The sequence below is a fragment of the Engystomops pustulosus genome, chromosome 6, assembly GCF_040894005.1.
Source record: "Engystomops pustulosus chromosome 6, aEngPut4.maternal, whole genome shotgun sequence".
Classification (NCBI taxonomy): domain Eukaryota; kingdom Metazoa; phylum Chordata; class Amphibia; order Anura; family Leptodactylidae; genus Engystomops; species Engystomops pustulosus.
The window spans coordinates 160,188,762-160,213,659 of NC_092416.1; the positions used below are offsets into that span (position 1 = coordinate 160,188,762).

General features: G+C 43.3%; 1 protein-coding gene across 4 annotated transcripts in view; it reads left to right on the top strand.

The window, feature by feature from the left end:
* The window catches only part of EMILIN3 (elastin microfibril interfacer 3), a 103,086-nt gene that overhangs the window by 70,077 nt on the left and 8,111 nt on the right, over positions 1-24,898 (top strand). For 3 of the 4 annotated variants that reach the window (XM_072112096.1, XM_072112097.1, XM_072112095.1), the window contains exon 3: positions 24,658-24,780. In XM_072112096.1, coding sequence (XP_071968197.1) covers positions 24,779-24,780 — 2 coding nt within the window. In that variant the 5' untranslated portion in view covers positions 24,658-24,778. Of the gene's footprint in view, positions 1-22,890; positions 23,829-24,657; positions 24,781-24,898 lie in introns of those variants that run through there. The other variant, XM_072112094.1, reaches the window with a different exon arrangement.

Here is a 24,898-nt window from a genome sequence, read left to right on the forward strand (position 1 = left end):
CCTGTTTGATGCAGGGGCCACAATCGGAAACTCTGAGCTAGTGTCAGCTAGGGTAAGTATCTGTTCTTTAATTCTCTTACCCGGGCCACTTGGGGGTTTTCCAAATTCATGGAAAGCCCATTTAATTTTGAGTCAATGAATGGGAGGGTTTCATCTATTCAGCCCCTGATGGGGCTTATTTACTAAGGGTCCCGCGACTGCATTTTCGTCAGGTTTCCGACTTTTTTCGGGGATTGTGTCGCACGTTATCGTATTGTGTCACGTTCATGCCGGCGTTCACGCGACACAAATCTGGGGCGGATCGTCGATCGATCCAACGGATTCAGACTTAACATTTACATTAGTGTCGCAAGCCATGCACTTACATGCACCGGGAAGAAGAAGGTGAACTCCGGCGGACCTGATCGGGGAAGTGACACATGTAGGATATCGGGTGCACAATCTTCATGAATCGCGGCAGAGTTCATCCTCGTCGGACAGTCCGGATCGGGGATCGCGCAGGGACCCGGTAAGTAAATGTGCCCTGATGTGTCCATACAGGACTCAGGTTGGGGGATAAGTGTCCTGGATATGAGACCACTGGAATTCTGGGGATAAGGAAAATTGAACAGAATGGTTGTACACATGGTCGGCAATAGATATAGGACTTCTAGGATAGTTATCTTCTGTAGTCCCATCGTAGCTACAGGAGCATTGGCCAAGCCTGAATCCCAGCAAATCTAAATAAAGGGCAGTTTGGGATAAATCCTGTACCCCTGGAAACAAAGATGCCATATCACTGCAATAGACTCAAATGGAGAGTGGTCACATAAAGTAGTAGTCATAGACAGTAGTCGTGGGCTTCAAACTCTTCATTGGGTCAAGCCATGGGAAGATTCTCAGTGACCCATTCTAATGATAAGTGCCAGGTGAAACCTGTAGCTATCATGTAGATATGTCATGAATATTAAACATGACAATACCCCTTTAAACAATCCCCCTGTTCATACATTGAGCCCCTTCGTCTCCAGTCTTAAGCTCTTGGCGGATCGCTATCGTGTAACATAATTGCACCAAGAATTTGATGGGGAGAACATAGAGCGATACAGTCAGGTCATTTTCTTATTAAAATTCTTTCTTAAGATGAGCTGAATTCTTTTATAATATTAGCCCCCTGTATCTTCCCCATCATCTAGATCTTATCGTGTGTACTTTTCATGTTATGCTGCAGCCTTATGGCCTTTGAACCTTGGAAATGTTATCCGGCATTCCAGCCACGGACAGAAATGCTCCACTCTAAATATTTCAACATTTTCTGCCGTCTCTCATCCTATACACACAGGCTGAAGCTATCAGTGTTATAACTGTACATGTAACTATTCACACTCGGTGGTTGTATCCATAATTCATGGACTGATCAATCCATATTTGTTATTGGAAATGTATGTCATACAGTGCTTGACAAGTAGGGTTCACCTCCAAGGATCTGCTATTGGGCATCATCCAGGGAAAATATAGAATAATATAGAGGCCATCAAAAGGATAGCCATCCCATGAACTTTTTCACTATAGTCTGGAAAAAAAAAATCGACAGACCTCCCACAGTCCTGGAAGAAAAGGCAAATCTCCCGATCCCAGCAGAATGCTTTCACGTCTGCCAAATTGACATACGATTTTGGCATATAATTGTCAGATCTGTCCCAAAAAAAAGTGGTGCCCGCCATGTATAGTACAACTTCTCGAGAAAGGGGGCATAACATGCCCCAGTATGTGGCTTTAAAAGAGGTGTGGTTACTACATTAGACACCCCCCCCCCCAAAAAAAAAAAAAAAAAAAGCTTACAGAGTATGTCGTCCTTCTACAATAGACTTACTATATGCTGGTAAGTAGGGATGAGCAGACTTCATGTCCTTGTTATGGTTCGGCCTCGCAACCCGGATATAACGCTGGATTGGCGGCCAAACAGCCAATCTGGTCGTGTGTCCACATCCAAACCCCAAACCTGAATGTGGACCTCAAGTCCTCTCATCTCTATTAAGTAAGTAGAGTCCCATTTAAGGAAATCTACCCCTAGAATGAAGGATTGTACACCAAGCACTGACATACTGGTGTGTGCCCCCTCTGGCAGGATCTGCTCTTCTTTTAGCTTTTTATGCCCTGGTTTTAAGAAAAAAAGGCTTTAAAATTATTTAAATGAGCCTGAGGGGTTCCAGGTTCCATTAACACCTATGGAGCTTCTAGCCTCTCCGGCTCATTTGCATAATTTTGAAATTTTTTTTGTAAAAACCGGGGTATAAGAAGCTAAAAGAAGAGTAGATCCTGCCAGTGGGGGCACATACACCAGTATGTCAGTGCTTGGTGTACAATCCTTCATCCTGGTGGTAGATGTCCTTTAAGTATGTATGTCCCATTGTATATAAACACCACAGTGGAATATTTGAACCATAGGCTCCAATGTTAAAAGAAAGATTACAACATGCGTTTGATAGGATAGATTAGGAAAATAAGCTATGATATACAGAAGAAAGGTATACCAACCCCAGAATAAGGCATGCCAACCATTGTATGAATGGAGACTAGAGGTCCAATGAGATCCTTCTAAAAGCAGGCCCCAGAGAGACACAAAGCGCATGCATCAGAATTCTGCGACCTTCTGCAGGGCCTGAAGGGAGAAGCAGGACTATAGGTTCTAGGAATACAATGACAAAAGGGGATCATTTACTAAGGGCCCGAATCACTCTTTTTCGTCGGGTTTCCCGAAAATTACCAGTTTGCGGCAAATTGCCCCAGGTTTTTGGCGCGCTTGATCGCATTGTGCTGCTTCGACATCGGCATGCATGCAATGGAAATCGGGGGGTGGCCATTGCAAAACCCGATGGATTCGGAAAAACAGCGGTATTTTTTTAAAAAATGTGTCGCTTGACATGCACCTACCTGCACCCAGGATAGGATGGTGAACTCCGGCGGACTTCAGCGCAGCAGACTGGATCGCAACAGGACCGGGTAAGTAAATGTGCCCCAATGAGTCCTGCTTCAATGGATTAGCTTTGACTGCAGTTTTCCTCTAATGTATATCAAATGCCGTGGATCACATTGATTATGTCTTTTAGACACTTACCTGACAAAAGCGGGGGAAAGGGGGAGGGGTATGCAAAAAGCCATGGCTTGACAGAAATGGGTAAGGCCTTATATGCAAAAGTGGGCATAAATATTCCAACGTCTGCCGCACAATGAGACAACTAATAGATTGTATAATCTTAGAGTCTAAAGACGCACCAGGTTTATTGTTAAGCCTCAGCCTGGAAATATAGGGGCAAATTGCACTAAGTGTGGCCTCCTATGTGTAATGCAGGGGGTGCCAGATTCAGGATTTCTGGCGCCCGTTCTCCATGAATCTGGGGCTCCCTGAACTGCCCCAACTTTTTTTCTGGTCTATTTTTAACATAGGGCGTGCGACACACTTCTGTCAGACTTGCATTATAAATCTGGCGCAGGGTCCAACTGAGACCTGGAAAACCCCCCTTCGCCCCCCCCCCCCCCGATTTGTGTCACATGATGCCTAGTGCAGCTGCGCCACAAAACGGTCATGTACGTCACAAGTGTGATGTGGACACTTCTTCAATACCTGTGCAAGCAGTTCACACTAGAAAGAACGTGCACCAGAAAACTGGCGCAAAGCCCTTAGTAAATGTGCCCCATAGTCTTATATAGGAAACCAATCCTTCCAATGTCACCTCGCCTGTATTTCCATTAATATAACTTTTGTGCTGCATTGTGTAATAACTAGAGATGAGCGAGCACTAAAATGCTCGGGTGCTCGTTATTCGAGACGAACTTTTCCAGATGCTCGAGTGCTCGTACCGAATAACGAGCCCCATTGAAGTCAATGGGAGACCCGAGCATTTTTTTAATAAAACTGAACAGTAAAAGAACAGTGCAAAAAAAAAAATTCCAGATGTTTGCAGATGTTTTACTTGTAAGAACACATTGAAATAACACTTCTTCACTTTGCAGGTGTGCGCGCGTGTCTCCCGATAGGTTCGGTGATACGCGCGCACAGCTGCAAAGTGAAGAATAGAATTAAAACATTAAAAACAGTGAATACAGGACCATTTAAGTGCAGAACACATTGAAAGAACACTATTCTTCACATTCCAGATGTTCTGAACATCTCCTAACTTAGCGGGAGACACGCGCGAACACCTGCAAAGTGAAGAATAGTGTTATTTCAATGTGTTCTTACAAGTAAAACATCTGCAAACATGTGTAATATTTTTTTTTTTACAATAAAAATACTTTTATTCAATTTATTTTATTAATTTACTGCTCGATCTCGAGCCGGCGAGATACTCGTCCGAGTAACGAGCCGGTCCGAGTATGCTAATACTCGACCGAGCAGTATACTCGGACGAGTATACTCGCTCATCTCTAGTAATAACTCGTTCTTGTCCAAATTAACAATTGGTTGTTACCAGTATTGGAGGTGTTTTTACACAAGCTGATAGTGTCTACTCATTGATAACAGTACAGGCGGTTCCCGACGATTCGGAAAAACCGCGGTATTTAAAAAAAAAAAAGTGTCGCTTGACACGCGCTTACCTGCACCCAGGATAGGATGGTGAACTCCAGCGGACCTTCGCGCAGCAGCGACACCTGGTGGACATCGAGGGCACTACCTTAGTGAATCGCGGGAAGACCCGAATCCTCAACAGAGAACCCACCGCTGGATCACGACAGGACCGGGTAAGTAAATGTGCCCCATTGCCTGCATGAATTGTAGAGGAAGGACACAACACAGAATTCCGGAATATTATGCAGAATTGTGATTTCATGTGGAATCAGATATTTTCTTAAACAAATTTTGTATCAAATGTTGTCCACCGTGTTTCATCATTGTCAGGGATAAATCATAATACACAGACTATTATCTATGAATATTGCTATATACTGTGGTGTATGGTGGGGGAATACAATACTGTAAGGGGGGTCTTCTGAGTGACCTGATAATGGACTCCCTAACCCTATCCCTTTTATCTGCTCACATTTGTGTCTGCACAAGTTACTGTCCCGCTGTCTCTCTCTGGATTTCATTAGAGGTACATCTTGTCTTTTCCACTTCTCGGTGCAATTTCGTTGCCATATTGACGTTGTTATCTGACTATGAGGATGACAGGAGGCAGGGATAATGGCGCGGTGCTCTGCAGGTAACACATTGCTGATATGGGATGATGTATTACCTCCTAATACTCGCAGCAGACGCCATATCAATGAGTTTACGTCATATTTATGTTCCAGAGATTTATCATTTCCCCTCAGTATGGACACATTAGTGGAATCCAATTCTGAGAACTAGACTAGATTTTATGAAGGGTCGCACAATGATCAAACCAACATATGGAAGACCTTTTGTGCTCTATATCTGCAGAGAAATTGGAGTTTTGCATAGATATCATGGACCAGCTGTATTACCTCTGGCTGAGCTAAAGTGGGCAGCTTGCAGGATTATCTACATCTGAGCCAAAGTTTCCATTCCCTGATCTGTATCTGTTTACCCGAAATCCTATGGAGGCCTTTGCTCCGGAGGATTCAGCGCCACCATGTGTTACATAGATAATCACCACCAGGTCCTCCATCACAGAGGACTACTGAGTGCTCATCCATGGGCAACGTCCACATGAAGTATGAGTGTTTTCTTTATGTTTGCATGTTTCTCCTTTGAGGACATAAGTTTTCGCCCACAGTCCATAAAAGAAAGCAAATAAAATCGTCCAAGGGGTATCCAGGATAGTAAAAAACGTGAGAACCCTGTAATGCTGCTGTAAGGAAACGGCTTGGATGGACTGAAACAACAAACAAGGACTGTTAGCCCTAAGGCTAAAACCCCCTTCCCAGCTTTCCCTACCTGATTGTCCAGCCTACCCTAAGCGGTAGGTGACAACTGGTGGGCATTCCCTTATTGCAAACACAGAGATAAAGATCGGACAATACAATTATAGGCTCAATATTATTATACAGCCAACAAGTACAGGTCAGGATCAATGCAGTCTGGAAAAAATGGATAGTCCAAAAACAGACAAAGGGTCAAGGAATCCAAGATACAGTAGTCACGAAACAGTAAACGCCAGCTAGATCTAAATAACACTTATTCCAATGAAGAGTAAATACAATGCAAGCTATTTATGAGATATCACAGCCCCGATCCAGGAGGTGATTGGATCAGTTCTATGTCATCCAGGCAAGGCAGACCTGCAGGGGAAAAATGTGAGTGGAGGAAGATTCTGTCCATATCATCTAACTGTTTGCAACACAGAACAAAATCCACAGGAGACAAACAGATGTGGTGGAAATAAATAAATAAAGTCTGGAAAAAAGTAAAGAGTAAGGCTACATTCACACTGCCGTGAGCCCGCTGCACTGTAGTACGGCGGGCACACGGCAGTGTGGGGAGAGGAGGAGCAGTTGAGTGCAGCTCACCCCCGCCCCTCTCCATAGCGATATATGGCCGTGGCGCCGTAATACGGGAAAAGATAGGACATGTCCCATCTTTTCCCGGGCTACGGAGCGGTACGGTGCTGCACCGTACCGCTCCCGTAAGGCGCCGTGAGCCCATAGAAGTGTATGGGGGACGTATATACGTCCCCTATAGTGTAGTGTGAATGTAGCCTAAAACAGTTTTCAGACTAGTAAGGACAGAATGTAACCTTAAAACAAAATAACACTCATGAGTGTATTGTCAGTGGTACTTTACAGACAGAGGATGGCGCTGCAGCCTGAATGGACACTGCTGTTACAGAACCTCTGTACAGAGAAGTTGAATATCTTTGCACTGAAGAAAATGTGGGCATGTTATGGCAACCAGTGTTGGCATGACATGTCTAGTTTTGTAAGTACCCACAAGGCATGGACTCCACCACAATTGTAAGGTTGTCCTGTGGGATTTGGTGCAAAGACTTTTTAAGATGATCCTTCAAGAACTGAAAGTTTAAGGTGGGGCCTGTCATTAAAGGGGGCTGGGTTAGGAGAAAAAGTAAATTGTGCGTACCCTCCAAAGGTCTCATGGCTCCATCAAAACTCGTGGCAGGGCCGAAAGCATAAGGGGTCACGGGTGCCACTTCCACCATCAGTGATGTATGCAGATCAGGTTACTTTTCAAAGCTTAGTGATACATCTATCAACAGTACCATTATTACAACTTCACAGAAAGAAAATCCTTCCCCAACTTACTCCTCCTCAATGAATGCGGCCACTTCCCTCTCCTCCTACTCCCCACGAGGTCCAATATAAGGTACCATGTTTTATACCTCAAAAGTTTCATTAGCTGTGTTATATTAAATAAAAAACCATGGTAGCATTTGTTTCATGATATTTTTATGCTCCTGTCTGCCCATCATCAGTAAGAACCGCTTATACTGATCTGATAAGACAAAGTGCTGGTGCTACAGCGATACAAGGTAATGGTGCGCTATCAGCAAGTGGCATAAATCACTCTCAAAATTGTCTGGGATATAATAGAACAGAGGGATTAACTCCTCCAAAAATAGACTTCTCTTCTATCCTTACTGGATAAAAGCCTGGACTCTCCATGATCGCCTCATGTCTATGTATGACCTGAGCAAAAAAAGAAAATACTTTCTAACACCTTTGTGAAAACTTTTAGACCATTTTTTTCCTTCTCGTCCGACAAAGGGAGGGGCATGGCCCTAAGCTAAGGGGGTGTGGTCAGGTGGAAAATTATTTGAGCGCCACAAAATTAGGTGGGTGTGCCACAGTTTAGACCATCTAAAAGCACATCTAAAGAAGCACACGACAGTCATACTGCGGCAGGTTCATCATCACAATGATGAATCTGGCGCAGCACTAGACTAGTGTCGTTGAGCCCTGCACTGTCTGAGCCTTCGAGACATGAATGAATTACCCCGTATGGGTTCGGTTCATTCTTGCAGAGGTGCACATGGGGCAGGACATCAAGCTGTCTGGAGCATTTGGATGCAGGGGAGTATTGAACCAAAAAAGTGGTAAAATTACAATGTTCTGCAATGCTCTTGTATTCCAACCTTCCAAGATCTTTTGTTAAACCGAGGAGCTTGTTACATGCACTCGGTATTTTTGTGATATAATGAGGACAAGCGTGCTTGTAATGGGGAGAAAGTAGAAAAGAATCTGAGGCATTTGGAGAATGCTTTTTAGGACAGTCTGTCACTCTACATCTCAGAAAAATGCACCAATAACATAGGAAGGGCAAAGGGGTATATTAAGCTGTGCTAGCAGTTTGTAACACTTAAAGTGCACCTAAACTTATTAAGCATTTTTTTAAATATATTTTGGAAGTGAATAGGGCAGAGGAAAATGGAAAACTTACAGTCCAAACTTATCTGTCCAATTCTTTGCTCCTTTCTTCTCCTGTAGTGAGCAGAAGTCCCAAGTCCATCCACAGACAGATAGATAAGGATGCTCATCAGCATGATCAGTGTGAGTAAGGAGGGAGAGATGATTCAAACTCATTGTTAAAATTAGAAAGAAAGGGAGGAAGAAAACAGGACAGAAGAACATTACAAAGCTTATGATCATCACCTGCACTATTCATTTATGTAATATGGCTTAAATGTTACATTAAACTTTAAAAAACAAGGTTTACGGCGACAATGCACTGTGCCGCGATTCCATAAGATAGTGCACCCGATTTCCTGAATGTGTTGCTTCCTCAATCAGGTGCGCCGGAGTTCACCTTCTTCCTCCCGGTGCATGTAAGTGCATGTTTGCAGCACAATTTTAAAGTTAAATCCCGCGCTTAGTCCGAATCAGTCGGATCGTCCGATGGGCCGCCCCCGATTTCTGTCACATGAAAGCCAGCGCAGCTGCGCCAACATCAGATCACATGCGCCAAAATCCCCTTCTAAATACCTTCTAAATACGCAATCCCCGAAAACCCAGCGGAAATGCGATCCGCGGACCCTTAGTAAATAAGCCCCATTGAGTCTTCCGGGATCACAGGCTTAATGGTGGAGCAGGGAGCTGACGGTTCCCAGCTTCATCATTGTAAGTAATCACTGCTCGGAATAAAGTGCTTTGATGTCCGGTCTTGGGCTGTATCTAAGCAGTTGGGGACCACTAAGCATTAAGTAACCATAGGCATGCCAGCTTAAGTAAAATTTGGATCCCCGATCCAGCGAATCCCATGGCTCACATTGTGATGATTTGTGCTTTCCTTAACCTTTCCATCATAGTAAGCTGTAACCATTAGTAGCAATTTTTACTACAATGGTTTTTTTGTGGATTTGGACCAAAGGTCAACATCTGCAAAGAGTTTGTATGCTCTCCGTGTTTGCGTGGGTTTCCTCAGGATCCTCCGGTTTCCTCCCACACTCCGAAACATACTGGTAGGATGATTAGATTGTGAGCCCCATTGGGGACAGGGACTGATTTGGCAAGTTCTGTGCAGCGCTGCATAATCTGTGTGCACTATATAAATAAAGGAATTATTATTATTAACTGTATTGCCTTCACTCCACCCCACACACATCAGTAAATTTTGCCATCCCTGCCATGGATCAGCACTTGTTCTTCCTTAAAAAAAATTCTTAGTAAGTACCAACCCCTATATACCAGGTATAACCCACAAGATCAAGTTGTCTATTCATCACTAGTAGGGTTGAATGGACCTGAAGTTTCCATCTGGGTTCGAGTGCATCCCGCACAACCAGGACATATTGCCGGATTGGCGACGGACTAAACAGCCAATTTGGCAAATCGACTCCTGGAGAAACTACCGAAAAATTTGGTTCGGCTTATATCTAATCACTAGCCCTTGTGAATACTTCTGTTTTCTCACTTTTCCTGTCCAATAAAAATGCACAATAAAGTAATCCAGTAAATATTGTATCTGAAAACCAGAGCCGCATGATAAGTCACACGCAGGTTAATGCTGCACAGACCATGACAAGGGATTTTGCTAATTGTCCTGGATATATTTCCCTCCTTCTTATTTCTATTAGTCAGCAAAGCGCTTCTATATCTTCAATCACATCCATTGTACCATGTCATAAGTACGGGCCGGGCACATTACCTTTCATTGTAGTATTTAATAGCATTCCCTATGGAGAGCGCAGGTTGCTGGTTAAGTGCCATTATATCTGGAATAAAAGCGTCGCTTCTGATCTTAGTATAAACAGACTCACTGAAATGGACTTTCTGGAACACAATAGTTTGGCCAGGAAAACGCACCTGCAGACATAAAAGGCCCACATAAGAGGAGGCTTTGTCACTGCGTCTGCTCCGGCTAAGATTTATGGGTAATTTATTTCATCTCCATACATCCATGCCGGGCCATTATTGTTAAGTCCTGGCAGAGATCTGCAGTTTCTGCTAAATCCCCAAATACAATCATGTAGCCGGCAATATCATCAATGTAACCACCAGCGCTTGTGATACAACGCAGGTCACCTGTTCTTCATCCCTTACTCTATGTATCACACAAAGGATTGGGATGAATCCCCTTAAATGATTCTCATGTGAATCTTTTTTCGTCATACTTTCCAACAAGTGAATCCCCTGCATTAGTGAAATATGTGGTCACAATTTTTTTTTTTTTTGTAATTTTCTTCTGCATCAGAATTGGGCTGGTATAATTGAGGAACTCACAGTTGATTTAAAGGGATTGTCCAGGGTTAGAAGAATATACAGGTAAGTGCTTTCTTCCTAACACAGCAGCACAGTAAAGAAGAAAGAATAAGGCAAGAACATATAAGCAGACTGTAGGGACTTGTAAACTTAGCCCAAAATATTCAGACTCTTGACCTGAAATTTTAAATCCTCGCAAAGTTAAACCAATTAATTAATTAAATAACCAATAGAAAAAATGCCAAATAGTTGGAACAAAAATTCATGCCCATCCGGGCCCTTCGCTTCTTCTTGAGCAAAAACCTTTCACCTGAATGGCGTCAGACGTCATGTGGGCACCTTCATCTTGCCTTCGGGCATGTGAAAATCCGCCAATGCTGTGACATCTGAAAGGAAGACAGAGAACAGCCAGAAACCGGAAAACCACCTGTACACGAAAATTAACCTGAGGGCAAGGGTGGGTGGCCGAGTTCACACCGCTCGGTCCTGAGGGCAGAAGGAAAGAGGCCCCTCCACGTGCCCCCAATGCTTTTAAAAACCAGGGGGCGGGCCCCAGTAAGCCTGCCAAATCCAGCCCCTTTTTGGGACCGCCTAAAGAAGGGGCCAATCACTTCTTGTGCCGCCTTCTGTACCATCACCGGAAATCCCCTACAGTCCCCAGCCCCTTCTCTATGCGATTTGGGGCTAAAGAGAAAATAATAGCAGAGCCAGCACTGACCATCTGTAACCATGGACCTGTATGAGTAGAGGTCATTGACTAAAACTATCTGGACATGATCATCACAGAGTCACTATTGTCCTTTATGATCCTGATGAGGATTTGGTGTGAGTGGAAGAGTTATGGGGCCGATTATTCTCTAGTTTCTGTCTGCTGTGCATGGGAGACATCATAGTAGCTAGTCTCCCCACCAGCACGGAGACTACTGATAACTAGAGATGTGAGATGTCAGAACTCCTGTATGTTCTAGTTAAGCAGTTTGAGTTTTCCTGGCTGAGTATCACAAGTGTAGAGGTCTGATTAATACTAGTCAGTAGCCTCTCTCAGCTGGGATTGTGTGTGCACACAGTCCTATGAAAGTTGCACCAAAGAGCTCCTAGGGTCCAGTAACTGCGTATATCCTATTTCATCCCTTATGCCTGTTAGACAATTCTTCTTGACTCTTGATATCTGTATACTCTACTGTAATTTGGTTATGATTCTGATCTTTGCTTGTACCTTTTGATTATTCTATTGCCTTACAATTTTGTACCTCATCGCCACCTTGGTTTTCACTCTGGTTTCTTGACCGGGCTTCTTTCTGTCTCTCTTGTTATTTGTCTTACTATGCACGTATCAGGGTAGGTAGCGTCACCCAGTTATCTCCAGCAGTTTATGCAGGGCCGACAAGTAGGCAGGGAGAGAGGATGTGGGAAGCTCACGGCTTGAATTTTTTTTAATGAAACAACAGATAAGAGTCTACAGAGGAGGGACACATGTCATATAATGAATAGAACTATTTCAACTCTTCATTGGTACACTGGTAAGGTATGCTTTTAGCCAGTTTCATATGTATGGTCTGTTAGAATAAGCAATAGGTCCCAATGAGCCAGTATTATGAGCATGTAATTGGTGAGATTTATCAAAAGTTCCTGAGATTTCTAGTTGCTCAAGGAAACCAATCAGAGCTCAGCTGTAATTTTATAAACAGCTGTGGGGAAATGAATGCTGAGCTCTGATTGGTTGCATGAGCAACTCGAACTTTTTGTTACCTCAGCCACTTCTGATAAATCTCCCCCATAGATTGTATAGGTGCTATGTTACACATCTTCTGTACTTACTAATAGGTGTGAGTGGCTGCAGTCATCACTTTTCACATACAACCAAGTCCTGCACTGGGAAAATAAGTGATTTTTTTTTAAAGAGACAGCAGTCAGGGCGTGGGCCTTCCTATTAAGAAATGTGATGACGGCTGATTGGAAAGATAACTTCCAGAAGGGACTAATTGGAATCCGGAAGGGAGTTTATGTTTCCGCAGCTGATAAATACCTACATTTGATGATTAACCGAGTCTACTCGGAATTTCATGTTACAAAATGAAACCGACCGTCACATAAATTGTTTTTGCCCGTGTAGTCAAAACCACATCAAACACTGTGCGAGAAACGCATGCGATTAATTTACTATTTGGTTGCAGTTTTGAAAATTCTAAAATTCTAAAAACTCAAAAAACAGCGCAGCACAAAACACATCTAAATGTAAAAAAATCTAACGTTTTCAGTAAATTTTTTGGTGTAGTGTTAAATATTTTGTAAAATAAATTTGGGGGTCACTCAAGATTATGTAACCCCAGACCGCCTGCCTTGTACTAGAAGTCTCTGTGCCCTTTCTGCCACTTGAATATTTTGAAGAACGCTGAGCGGACATTACAGTCCCATTAAAACACTGTATCCTCTGTGCAGAGATATGGAAATCTCAGAGCGAAGCCGACCAAGGCCAAAGGGGCACGACGTCCGTTAGAGCTACGCAGCCTCTTCGTTCTAGCGATCAGCGGGGGGCTCATCTCACAAAGCCACCAATAACATTTCCTGACATGTTTCAGTAAGATGCCAGAAGATGCTTAGTGTATACATTCCCTGGGCTCATAGACTGTGGATCACTGTAGAGGAGGCTCACGTTGTATTTGTTTTGTACAGATTTAGTAACACAGCAATTACAACAAGTACAGCAAAATTTGGCACAGAATTTTAGAAAAATGCATGTATTAGGAATATGCAAATAGATTTTTCAGGGTGACTAAAAAAAAAAGCTCCCTCTAGATAAATGTCTGATTTTCAAGAAGATTAGTGACTCAGGTTTCAGCCCCACACGGTCAGGGCAGGATTACTTGGTGGGCTCCCAGGGTACGCACCCCGGGGCCCCCACCAATTCACTACCAAGACAGGCCAACAGCAATGTTTGAGTTTAGCTCACAGCTGACTGTCTCTGGGAGCGATGTGCAATGACTGTTCCCTCACATGCTACTGGGAGGTGCTACATTTAGTGGGGCCCCCACCATCCTTAATCCTGCTCTGCACAAGGTATTTGCGTGTACTGCGAGTTGTATCCACTTCACCCCTCCCCTCTATCTGTCTGGGATATAATAATGGACCATAGTAACCTCATTGAGACTACCTGCATGCAATTCAGAAGAATGAGGTGAATGTATAAATGTAAATGTACAGTATTTAGTTTTTCGTTAGTGTGAATGTATGTAAGGTGTATAAAATGTTTGTGTACTAGTATACGTATGTACTGCATATCTGTGGTTTTAAAGTATTTGTATTTATTGCTAATAATTTCACACGGCCATGGTCGCTCCGTGAATCACAGACTGTGCTGTGTCCTGTTTCACGGACCAACCACAGTGTCCTGGACAAGACTCTGAGTATCAAAGTTATCATCATACAGTGGGTACAGAAATTATTCAGATCCCTTTAAATTTTTCACTCGTTGTTTCATTGGAGCCAATTGGTAAGATCAAAAAAGTTACTTTCTGCTCATTAATGTACACTCTGCTCCTCATCTTGACAGAAAAAAAACTGAAATGTAGATATTTTTGCTAATTTATTAAACAGGAAAAACTGATCCTCCTAGCTATGGTTTTACTCCTTCATTGGAGTCCAGCTGTGTTTCATTTAACTGATTGGATTTGATTAGGAAAGAACTCACAACTCACAGTGCATGTCACAGCACGTGAGAATCATGAGGTCTAAGGAACTGCCCAAGAAACTCAGAGACAGAATTTTGGCAAGGCACAGATCTGGCCAAGGCTACAAAAGAATTTCTGCAGCACTCAAGGTTTCTAAGAGTACATTGGCCTCTATAATCCTTAAAAGAAGTTTGGGATGGCCATCACTCTTCCTTGACCTGGTCGTCCAGCTTAATTAAGCAAACGTAGGAGAAGAGCCCCAAGATCACTCTGGCTGAGCTCCAGAGATCAAATAGGAAGATGGGACAGGACGACTGGTTGCAATTAAAGGAAAGATGAATGCGGCCAAGAACGTATATATCCTCGATGAAAACCTCTTCCAGAGTGCTCTGAACCTCAGACTGGACTGAAGCTTCACCTTCTAACAAGACAATGACCCTAAGCACACAGCTAAAATAACAGAGCAGAGGCTTCAGAACATCTGTGACTTGGATGGCCCAACCAGAGCCCGGACCTAAACCCAATTCAGTATCACTAGAGAGACCTGAAAATGGAATCCACCTACGTTCACCATCCAACCTGAGGGAACTGGAGAGGATCTGCAAGGATGAGGCAGAGGATCCCCAAATCCAGGGGTGAGGAACTTGTATCTTCCCAAGAAGACTCCTGGCTGCACCAGCTCCAAAGCTTTTTCTACTCAACACTGAGCAAAGGGGCTGAATATTCATCACCATGTGATATTTCGATTTTTCTTGTTAAATAAGTTAGCAAAACTATCTAAATTTAGTTATTTTTTATGTCAAGATGGGGCAGAGTGTACATTAATGAGCAAAAAAAAAAAAACTGCTGATTTTCCAAATGGCTGCAATGAAACAAAGATTGAAAAATGTAAAGGGGTCCGAATACTTTCTGTTCCCATTGTAAATCACTATGATGCTAGTTTAATCAAATAAATGCTATCCTTTGTATGATAAAAACTCCATTCTGCTTCAATTCCTCATAGTTTTCTAGGTCTCTGCTTGTAGCATTTCTTAAAGGGGTTGGACACTCTTTTACATAAGTTGCCCATGGGTCTTTACTGCCTTGTACATAATCCCTGAATGTTCATCAAGTGACTCAGCAGTCCAGCTACTTACTTTTGTGCTGTGTGCAGACTCCCCGTGAATCTTTGTTTACATGCCTGAGCACTGATATATAGCAGGAGCTGTAGGAGGAGCCACTGTGATAGATGTGCCACATTTGCAGGCTGTTAAGTTGAATTTAAAAGAAATAAAGCTCCTGACATATACATTTTGTAAACCAAATGAACTACGCTTTGCTATACAGAAGACTACTGCAAAAAAAAAGGAAAAAAATATTCTTCTCAGTTTTTGTTTCTGGCAACAACTGCTGTGGGTGCATACTCTTCGAGATACACTCCCGTCAAAGATAATTTGAGTTAGTATGTCAGTTTTATAACACATAACATTATGATGCAGATGTACACTTCATATACTGTATACATAGCCTCATGCCTTATACACACAAACGTTCTTATTTAGATGGGCACAAACAGGGGGACGTGATCCCCGATTGAGGCACGTGTGACATCGGAGGTTTTTTTTTTAAAATCAGAAATGGCTGAGCTAAATTTTGCCGTTCCTGGTAGAATTCCCTTAATTCTGGGATGGAAATCCTCTCCTCTGAATAGAGGCTATTAGCAGTAATGGGGAGGCGAGGGCTCTGACAGTATAGTAATAACATACAGATTGGGACAATACACACAGCTAAATACCAGGACCACATCCTTTATGACGACTAAATTACTATATTGACTTTGCAAATTCAAGGTCAATAGACAGAAACAATGAGCTGACACGAAGAGGAAAGCCTGGCGCTTATGAGCTATAACATATGGACCTGCGTTCAGTACAAGACCTTCACCCTGGATCCAGCTTTCGGATACTCTCTGTGCCCCCCCTCGAGCTGCTCTCCCTCCCCCCAGAAATTCTGGGTCCTTGATGCGCAAAGCAAGACGCAGGGAGAAATTCTCAGAGTGTTTTCTGTAAGGTGCTTTAATCTCAGGAAATAGCTGGCAGTCTGGGGTTGGTGCTGGGGAAGCAGGGCCCCCCGGAGCCTCACCCCCCTCCGAAATATTTAGAAGTCCACCGAAAATGATTTTGCAGTATTGTTTATTATGTGCGCCGGGCTCTCTCTACTTGTTTTCACTGTGTTATAACTTATTCATTGTGCGTGCATTGTGCGTGCATACACATCATACACAGCATGTGATAAATCCCCCCCCCCAAAAAAGGGTGTTACATATAGTGCAATTTACAATTCTAAATAGTATAGGTACAACATTAGCTCTTACAAATTTTCGATATCTGGGTGTTAATATATGGGGCAAACATTATGCAATCACTTCAGACACACCCCTTTGACAATAAGAATGGAAACTCCCATTTGTCAATTTTTCTTTTAGAATTTTTATGAGAATTAACATGGGAAAAGCACAGCACAGAATTAAAAAAAATAAAAGATATGCAGGTCTTTTGAGGAATAGAATGGGATTTGCTAAAACAGAGATGTCAGGAATAGAGACTGGGCCTCTGTAATGATCTATAATGATCCGGATGTATTACACAGTTATAAGAAGTTATCTAGCAGGCGGCTGTTTCATCTATAAAGATTAAGAATGATATAATATAAGGCCTTAAAACAACGTGATCAACTTCAGACAGAAGAAGTGTTTTTTTCACATCTATTATATTCTTGGTCAGGTTACAGAATTTTTCGGACTATAAGGTGCACCGGATTATAAGGCGCACCATCAATAAATGCCTGCTAAAATGTCTAGGTTCATATATAAGGCGCTCCGGATTACAAGGTGCACCTGATTATAAGGATGAATGACCAGCAGGTGGCAGACCTGTGCACAGTACAAGGCAGCTGTTATCTGTAAGTAAGGTTCATATATAAGGCGCACTGGACTATAAGGCGCACCTTGGATTTCTGAGAAAATCAAAGGATTTTTAGTGCGCCTTATAGTCCGAAAAATACGGTAATTGATAAATGGCAGGAGTTCAAGGTCCTGAGACTGACAAAAGCTTTTCCCCCTCCGCCATTGCACTTGCAGCATCAAACAGCATCTTTCCCCACATAAAACAGAACAGTACAAGGAACTACAAGAAATGTAGCAAAAAAAAATCTGCCCAATCCGCACCCTTTGCCGCCCTGACCACATTCCTTAGCATTAGTTTAAAGTCCGCAACTATTCAAGCCATTTTATTTACACCCCACTTATCATGCCCTCGCTTTCTGAACTTCTACCCCCCCCCCCCTAATTGTGGTCGCTGTCCTCCTCCCCCTAAGATTGCTTTTTTTTTATTACTCATTTATTGATAGGTTAAGGAGATGTATACAAGGAAAATACACTTCTTAAATACTTCTCCCAGTGATCAAAGTGTTGCATGTCAAGGCGAAGAATACAAAAACAAAAACATTACAAAACCAACAGTAAAGATTGCATAGGCCTAGTCACTCAATCACGTATCACAGTTTTGCATTGACTAGATTTTTCCTTTGGGAATATTTAGATGGGCGTGAATCCATCCACCTAATGTTACGAGCCATGAAAAGTGTCTCAAGGAGGAAGATCCTCAAATAGTGAGGCCAAAGCTCTCCATCTAGCAAGGGTTAAGTCTATAGGGACTTCTACAATATCAAAAATGGGGCTCATTTACTTACATTCCCGCTGTAGTTCACCGAAAGTGCATTCTCCGTCTATAATGCACTGTGCTGCGATTCACTAAGATCGTGTGCCAGATATCCTGCATGTGCTGCTTCCCCGCTCAGGTCCGACAGAGTTCACCATCTTTTTAGTGGTGCATCTCAGTGCTTGGGCTTGTGACACAATTTGAAAGTTAAATCCTGCGCTCAGTCTGAATCAGTCGGATCATCCAAAAGTACACCCCCTAAATTGTGACACATTGAAGCCAGCGCACCCGCGCCAAAAAAAAAGGTTGCATGCACCAAAATCCCAGCGCAGACACTTGTTAAATACCTGTCCATGCCGTGTAATCCCCGAAAAAAGTGCACAGTCCGACAAAAGTAAGCAGCGCTTAGTAAATGAGCCCCAATGTAAATATAACAAATGACCAGAACATTTGTAAGAGTGGACATTCCCACATCCCAAAAAGTAGTAGTAGGGGTGGCCCTACATCTATGTCAATTGGCATCTGGATCATGTCCCATTCTAAAAGCTCATAAGGTAGTGAGGAGCGAGGAACTGTGGGTGACACGTATCGATGGGACTGTAATAATTCAGAACAATCCTACTCGCTTAGTGAGTCAATGTTCTCCAGTCCTCAAGTGCTTTAGGTACTTCAGAGTTGATCCTGCTCACATTGTTGTCCCTCTTCTCCTTCCCTCACACTGTGCCCCCTGTCCTACAACCCTTCACATTGGGGCCCCACACTTTGTTGCCCCTTTCCTCCTACACCTCACATTGTGGCTCCTCTCCTCCCCATCGGATCATGGCCCCTCTGATGCTTCACATTTTGGCTCATGTCCTCCTACTTCCCCTTCAAATCTTGGCCCCTCTCCTCCTCACCATCACACTGTGGCCCCTCTGTGGCCTGTCTCCCATGTCTTCAACTTGTGACCCCTCTCCACCTGCCCCTTGAGATTGTGGCCTCTCTTTTCCTGCCCCTGTAGACTGTGGTCCCTCTCCTCCTCCTGTTGCTGTATATTTAATACAAAAAAACATCAGACATCTACCCGTTCCCTCACAGCTTCCTCTTCTGCCATTGGCTCTGAAGCCAGAAGGCGCAATGATGTCATTGAATTACGCCGGCCTTCCTCCGCTGCAGATATCAGAGCAGAACAACAGTGATGATATGCTGAGATGTAAGCTCTCTGTGTCATCATTGTATTCAATTCTATCATAAGCAGGAAATTTGCATCCAACAGAACCCAAAATCTGGTACTGTCCCGCCGGATCTGGAACGGTTGGGAGGTATGGCATATTTGCTAGTTGGCAGAAGTTTATTTCTGTGAAACCGTATATTTACATTACATAATGGGGCATGGGGTGTTCACAGCTCTCCCAGAATGCATTATCGGGTTGGGGATCATCCAGGTTCTGAGTAATGAACATCAATCTTAGTTGAGGCCACAGAAGTTTGCAGTTCTTTGGCCTCTGAGATGTTTGTGGCTTCCTGGCTGCAACCGCTCGATTCACTGTTGTTCCAAATCTTCTTGTTTGGGAGATAATGATTGTCATTGTGGTTCGATGTAGAAGTGATGGCTTTATAACCATTTCCAGACTGATATATCTCAATGCTTTGTTTTGCAGGAAAAGGAAGGTCAGGCAAAGAAGAAAGGGAGAAAGGGAGAGCTCCTCCATGGTCATGTGGAAGATTTATAAAGTCTGGCAAGAGCAGGTGCAACACAAGTTATGTTCCTAATCGGTGAGGGTCCAACAGCTGGGACCCCCACGATCAAGAGAAAGGGAATCCTGTTCTCACTAATGGACGGAGCGGAAGACTGAACATTCACCCTGCCGATCCATTAGATTCTATGAGAGTGGCTGGAGATTGTCGTTCTCCTAAGTGCCGTTCTCACTATCACTGGGGTTCCAGCAGTCGAATCCTCACCGATAAGGAAGTTGGATTGAGGATAACTTCCTAAATTTGGACAACCTCTCTAAAATAGATGAGCGAATATTCCAAATTTTGGGATTCTTTTAAAAGATTTGATTAGGATCCAAATCTATTTGGTCAGAACCGATGTTTTTCCAATGGTCCTGGAAATTGGTATATAACCCCGCTTCAGTCCTCAAAAACATGAAACGAAATGAACATAAAAAGCTTCTGGTTTCGTTCATTTCTCCACATGAAAAATGAAGTATTACACAATAACCATTCAAAATAAAGGCGCACATTTACTTAGGACCCTGCGCCAGTTTTCTGTCGGACTTTGCACGTTATTTCTAGTGGAAACTGCTTGCACAGGTATTTAAAGGAAACCTACCACTTGAAGTGGCAGGTTTCAGATGGAAATACCGGGCACCAGCTCAGGGTGAGCTGGTGCCGGAGCTTATTTTCGTTAGTGTTTTAAACCGCAGTATCGCGGTTTAAAACACTTTTTAAACTTTATAGCCGGCGCAGGGAGGTACGCGCTCGGCGCTTACCATGCGCGCGGCTCTCCTTCACTTCCTATGTAGCCGCGCGCATGGTAAGCGCCGAGCGCGTACCTCCCTGCGCCGGCTATACAGTTTAAAAAGTGTTTGAAACCGTGATACTGCGGTTTAAAACACTAACGAAAATAAGCTCCGGCACCAGCTCACCCTGAGCTGGTGCCCGGTATTTCCATCTGAAACCTGCCACTACAAGTGGTAGGTTTCCTTTAAGAAGTGTCCGAGACACATTTGTGTCACAGGCGACCGTTTTGTGGCGCGTCTGCGCTATTCTTCATGCATAACAAATTTCTGCATTGAAGGGGGAAATTTATCATGCAGAGTCCGACAGAATTGTGTCACAGGCCCAATGTTAAAGGTGCACCGAAGTGGTGCACTGTGTCGGGGCAGTGCATTCTGCGCCAGATTCATGCAGAACATGTGCCAGAAATCCTGAATGTGGCGCCCCCTGCAGACTACACAGGCAAACTGCACCTAGTACACACTGCGCTGTTCTTAATAAATGTGCCCCAATGTGTAGAGAAGTTCTCCAGAGCAAGTGTAACCTCTCTATACTGTGGTCATAGAAGCTTTAGAAAATTCCATTATGGATAACATACTGGTCCGACCTTTTGGACCCTGACTGATTATAAAACAGTGGCCCTTTGTACCCCCGAATAAATGGAGCAACTGCTTACAGAGCTCTGGTAACTGGATCACATTGTATCCTCCAGAGATGCAAACGGCAAGTCAAACTTTGGAAAACTAAGGAGGTTATATATAAAATATTTAGAAAATATGAAAGAATAAAAAATTGAATTATTAAATCTTTACAATTATTAAATTGTCAAACCAAGGTATAAATGGCACTATTGTATGTTCTCTCCGTGTTTGCGTGGGTTTCCTCCGGGTCCTCCGGTTTCCTCCCACGTTTTAACACATACTGGTAGGTTGATTAGATTGTGAGCCCCATTGGGGACAGGGACTGATGACAAGCTCTGTGCAGCGCTGCGTAAATAAAGGAATTATTATCACTATAGATGGGATATTTTTGGATGCTCCTTCTAGGGGCTTGCTGCCCTGTCCTGACCTGCTGCTCCACCTGACATCATTATTTACCCCCGCTCTTGGTGTCTTTGTGGTAATGGGCTGGGTGGTCCCGAGCTGGAAATTGTGTCATCCCTGATATTTGTTCTGTAGATGAAGCAGAAGGTGACACATCAATGACATCAAAAAGACAGACGTCTGTGTTTGGTGACAGTGAGGTGAGGAATTCTACGACTGCTCACAACACATTAAAATCCACACATATTATACACCAGGCATCCAACATTGACCTCACTTACTCCAGGGCAGAGACCCTTGTTCTGGGGTCCTTAACACTGGTGATGTCAGCTGCCTCCCCCAATGTATAAGCACAGACAGGGAAATATGCTACTACCAGAAAGCTCCAGCAACATCTTATCTTACAAGGGTACAAAGAATTGGGAAACCGAACCTGCCGAACGTGGGTGTGAACTGAGCCTTACACCAGTTTAAAAAAAATGTATGGGTGCTAGAATATGGCAATACAGATATTTTATTTTTCCTGAAAGGTTTTCTCTTTTTTAAAGGTATTAAAAAATTTGACATCGCCATGATCATACTGACCCAAACAATAAAAGGGGTTGTGTCATTTGGACTGTAAAGTGAAAACTGTATAAAGAAGGCAAATGTTGCAAATGCATTTTTTTTGTAAATTTCATCACATTTGTAAATTTTTCCAGCTTTTCACAACATTCCATGGATTATTAAATGGGGTCACTAGGAGGTACACATAAGGGCACATGTCTCCTTTACCTTTATGTAACTTTTTTTGCGCCTAAACCAGTCGCCCTTCAAAGTTCGCCATTGTCTGGTTTTCTAAAGTTTTCCCTGAGTTATCACCCGAATCCAGATGTGAACACTGCAACCTTTCTAAAAAGTCGCCAAAAAAGTTGCAAATTTTACCGCAAATCTACAGCTGACCAGGCATAGAAATTGGAAATATTTTGAGACTTTTGTTTTAAACAGTTGCAAATTCACTCTAGAGATTGAACGCCACATGTCTCGATAAGGGAAAAAACGCTAAGTTACATCTGACCATCAAAAAAAAACAGATAGACAAAGCCAGACTTATGATTCATGTGCCCCAATGTCCTGCAGTAAAGAAGCCGTGTATAATGTCATTTGGGAGATGGGAGTAAAAAAAAACGGAGATGCAAAAAATGAAATATGTGTATACAGATGAGAAAGATATGTCGAATGAAGCAGCAGATGTTTATAGCTGGGTAAAAATATATTATCAATGAAGGGAAAGGAAAGTTGTATGGAATCACATCTGGATACAATAGGGATTGCAGCAATAATCAGACATGTCTCATGGATCCTGTGCACAGCTGCATCTGCCATTATTCACTAATGTCTTATTCTCTGTAAGTTGTGTGTGGATGAGGTGGCGCCCTGCGCTCCACGCTGTATCGTACATGCAGGCTGTGCACGTGTGCGCTCAGTGAGTGTGACACTCAGTGCCAGCCTTAGTCTCATGTTGCTGCTGGCAGAGGTAACACAGATTCAGGAAAGGGCAGTGCAGGGGGGTATATTATTCTAATCCCACAAACTCCTCCTCTCCCTCCACCCCAGGCACCCCCTCCCCTTTAACAGGTCTGGGGTATAGAGGGAGCAGTGAGGAGCTGACAGGGACAGGGGAGAGAGGGAGACGGGAGAAAGACTCAAGTCAGACTTAGAAAAAGTTGGAAATACAGAAAACAATTCATCTCTGTCAGAGGAAAGTGCACGCCGGAGGTGTGAGCCCCCGAAAAAGAAAGATGCAGAATAAAGACTCGGAAAATCAAAAGTGAGAAGGTGAAAGAGGACAGGAAATAGGATGGAAATTCTACTAGACTGAGCCAAAGACTGTCACACTGACACTCACTCAGTGACACCAGAGGACAAGCATCTCACATCCCCGACTAATGACTTCCAAGGAATCTTAGCTGTGGTGGTCAAGGACAGAAACGTGTTTACAGACCCCTCTGGAGCTTGCCCGGATACTGGAAGACGCTCCTTGAAGTGCATCACTTAGAGCCCACTTGGACTTTAAGAGACCACTCTGCTTGAGAAAGGATATAGACGTTTCACATCTCCACGGCTGCTCCTTGTGCCCTCATCATCAATCCTGCTCCATCACCTATGAGAAGAATGGAGACCAGGCTGCGCAGGATCTTGTTTTCAGTCGCCGTCTCTCTGTGTTTAAGTGGGTCACTAAGTCCAGCGGATGCCAAAGGAACATATTACCCTCCGCCAGCCAATGGAAGGTTCATTCACAGCTTATATACCTCAGGCTCCCAACCTCAGACCTACGGCAAGCCCATCACCAAGCACAGGTAACAGGGAAATGTCTATGTAGTACAGTGTTATAATGTGACCTTATATGTGTCCTTCTACATTGTAGAATAAGTTACTTACATTTTACTTTATGTGTAGCTGAACATATATTGCTATTACCTTTGTATGGATCAATCAAAAGATGTAAAGATTGCTGTTAGACATACAAAAATATAGGAGCGCAGTGGGGGATAGACCAGATCCTGGAGTGTCTTCTTCTGTACCCATAGCTTGTGGCAGACAATGGGGGCATGTGCTCCGGGGGATTCCAACAAGCTATTTCATTATGATAATTATGTACAAGGCCAGGACAGCAATTTAAACCTTTGCCCCAGGGTACAAGAAAACCGAGCTCCAGCTTTCTATATAATGCATAAGATAAAAAATAGTGCGAAATGAAGGTTATACCTGGCACCAAAGGTAGGACACTGGCTAATATCCTGCCACAAGGCAATGAACAGCACGCTGGGGGCTGTAGTCCAGGGATTTCTTGACATATATTTGTTGTGGTTGTATTATGAATCCATTATTTCGGAGAAGTATGTTAAAAATTAGTGGAACAATATTCTACAGGCTCATATAACGGCTCTGTGACTGAGATCCCTTGTTCTTGCATGTTTCTGGCTCTCTGCCTGGAATAATGTAGGAAAATTGTGTCTTCTTCTATTGCCAGCGCCCCCCGACACAGCAGGGCACGTGACGATTCATCGATAAGTGTATAGAGTTTCTGAAGGAAGAGCATCGTTACTAGATCAGTGCCGTCTCCATCTGTATAGAAGGAGTCACATTTTCTACTTTTACTATTATGAATTTTCTGTTCTTTTCTAGGAATTATTGTGTGTATGTGGTGGAGAAGAACGTGACCTGCACCCTGCAGGATGGTACAGAACCATATATCAAAGCCGAGTACCTCAAGTGCAGCTGGGGACCCAAGTGTCCAGGAACTGTAATGTAAGTGCCAAGCATGGCGTGACCTGAACATTGCTTCATATCAGGTTTCTTTCATTTCAAGCACATATAGACATCAGGGAAACTTTCCCTAAATCGTATGTAAGTAAATCGCTTTACC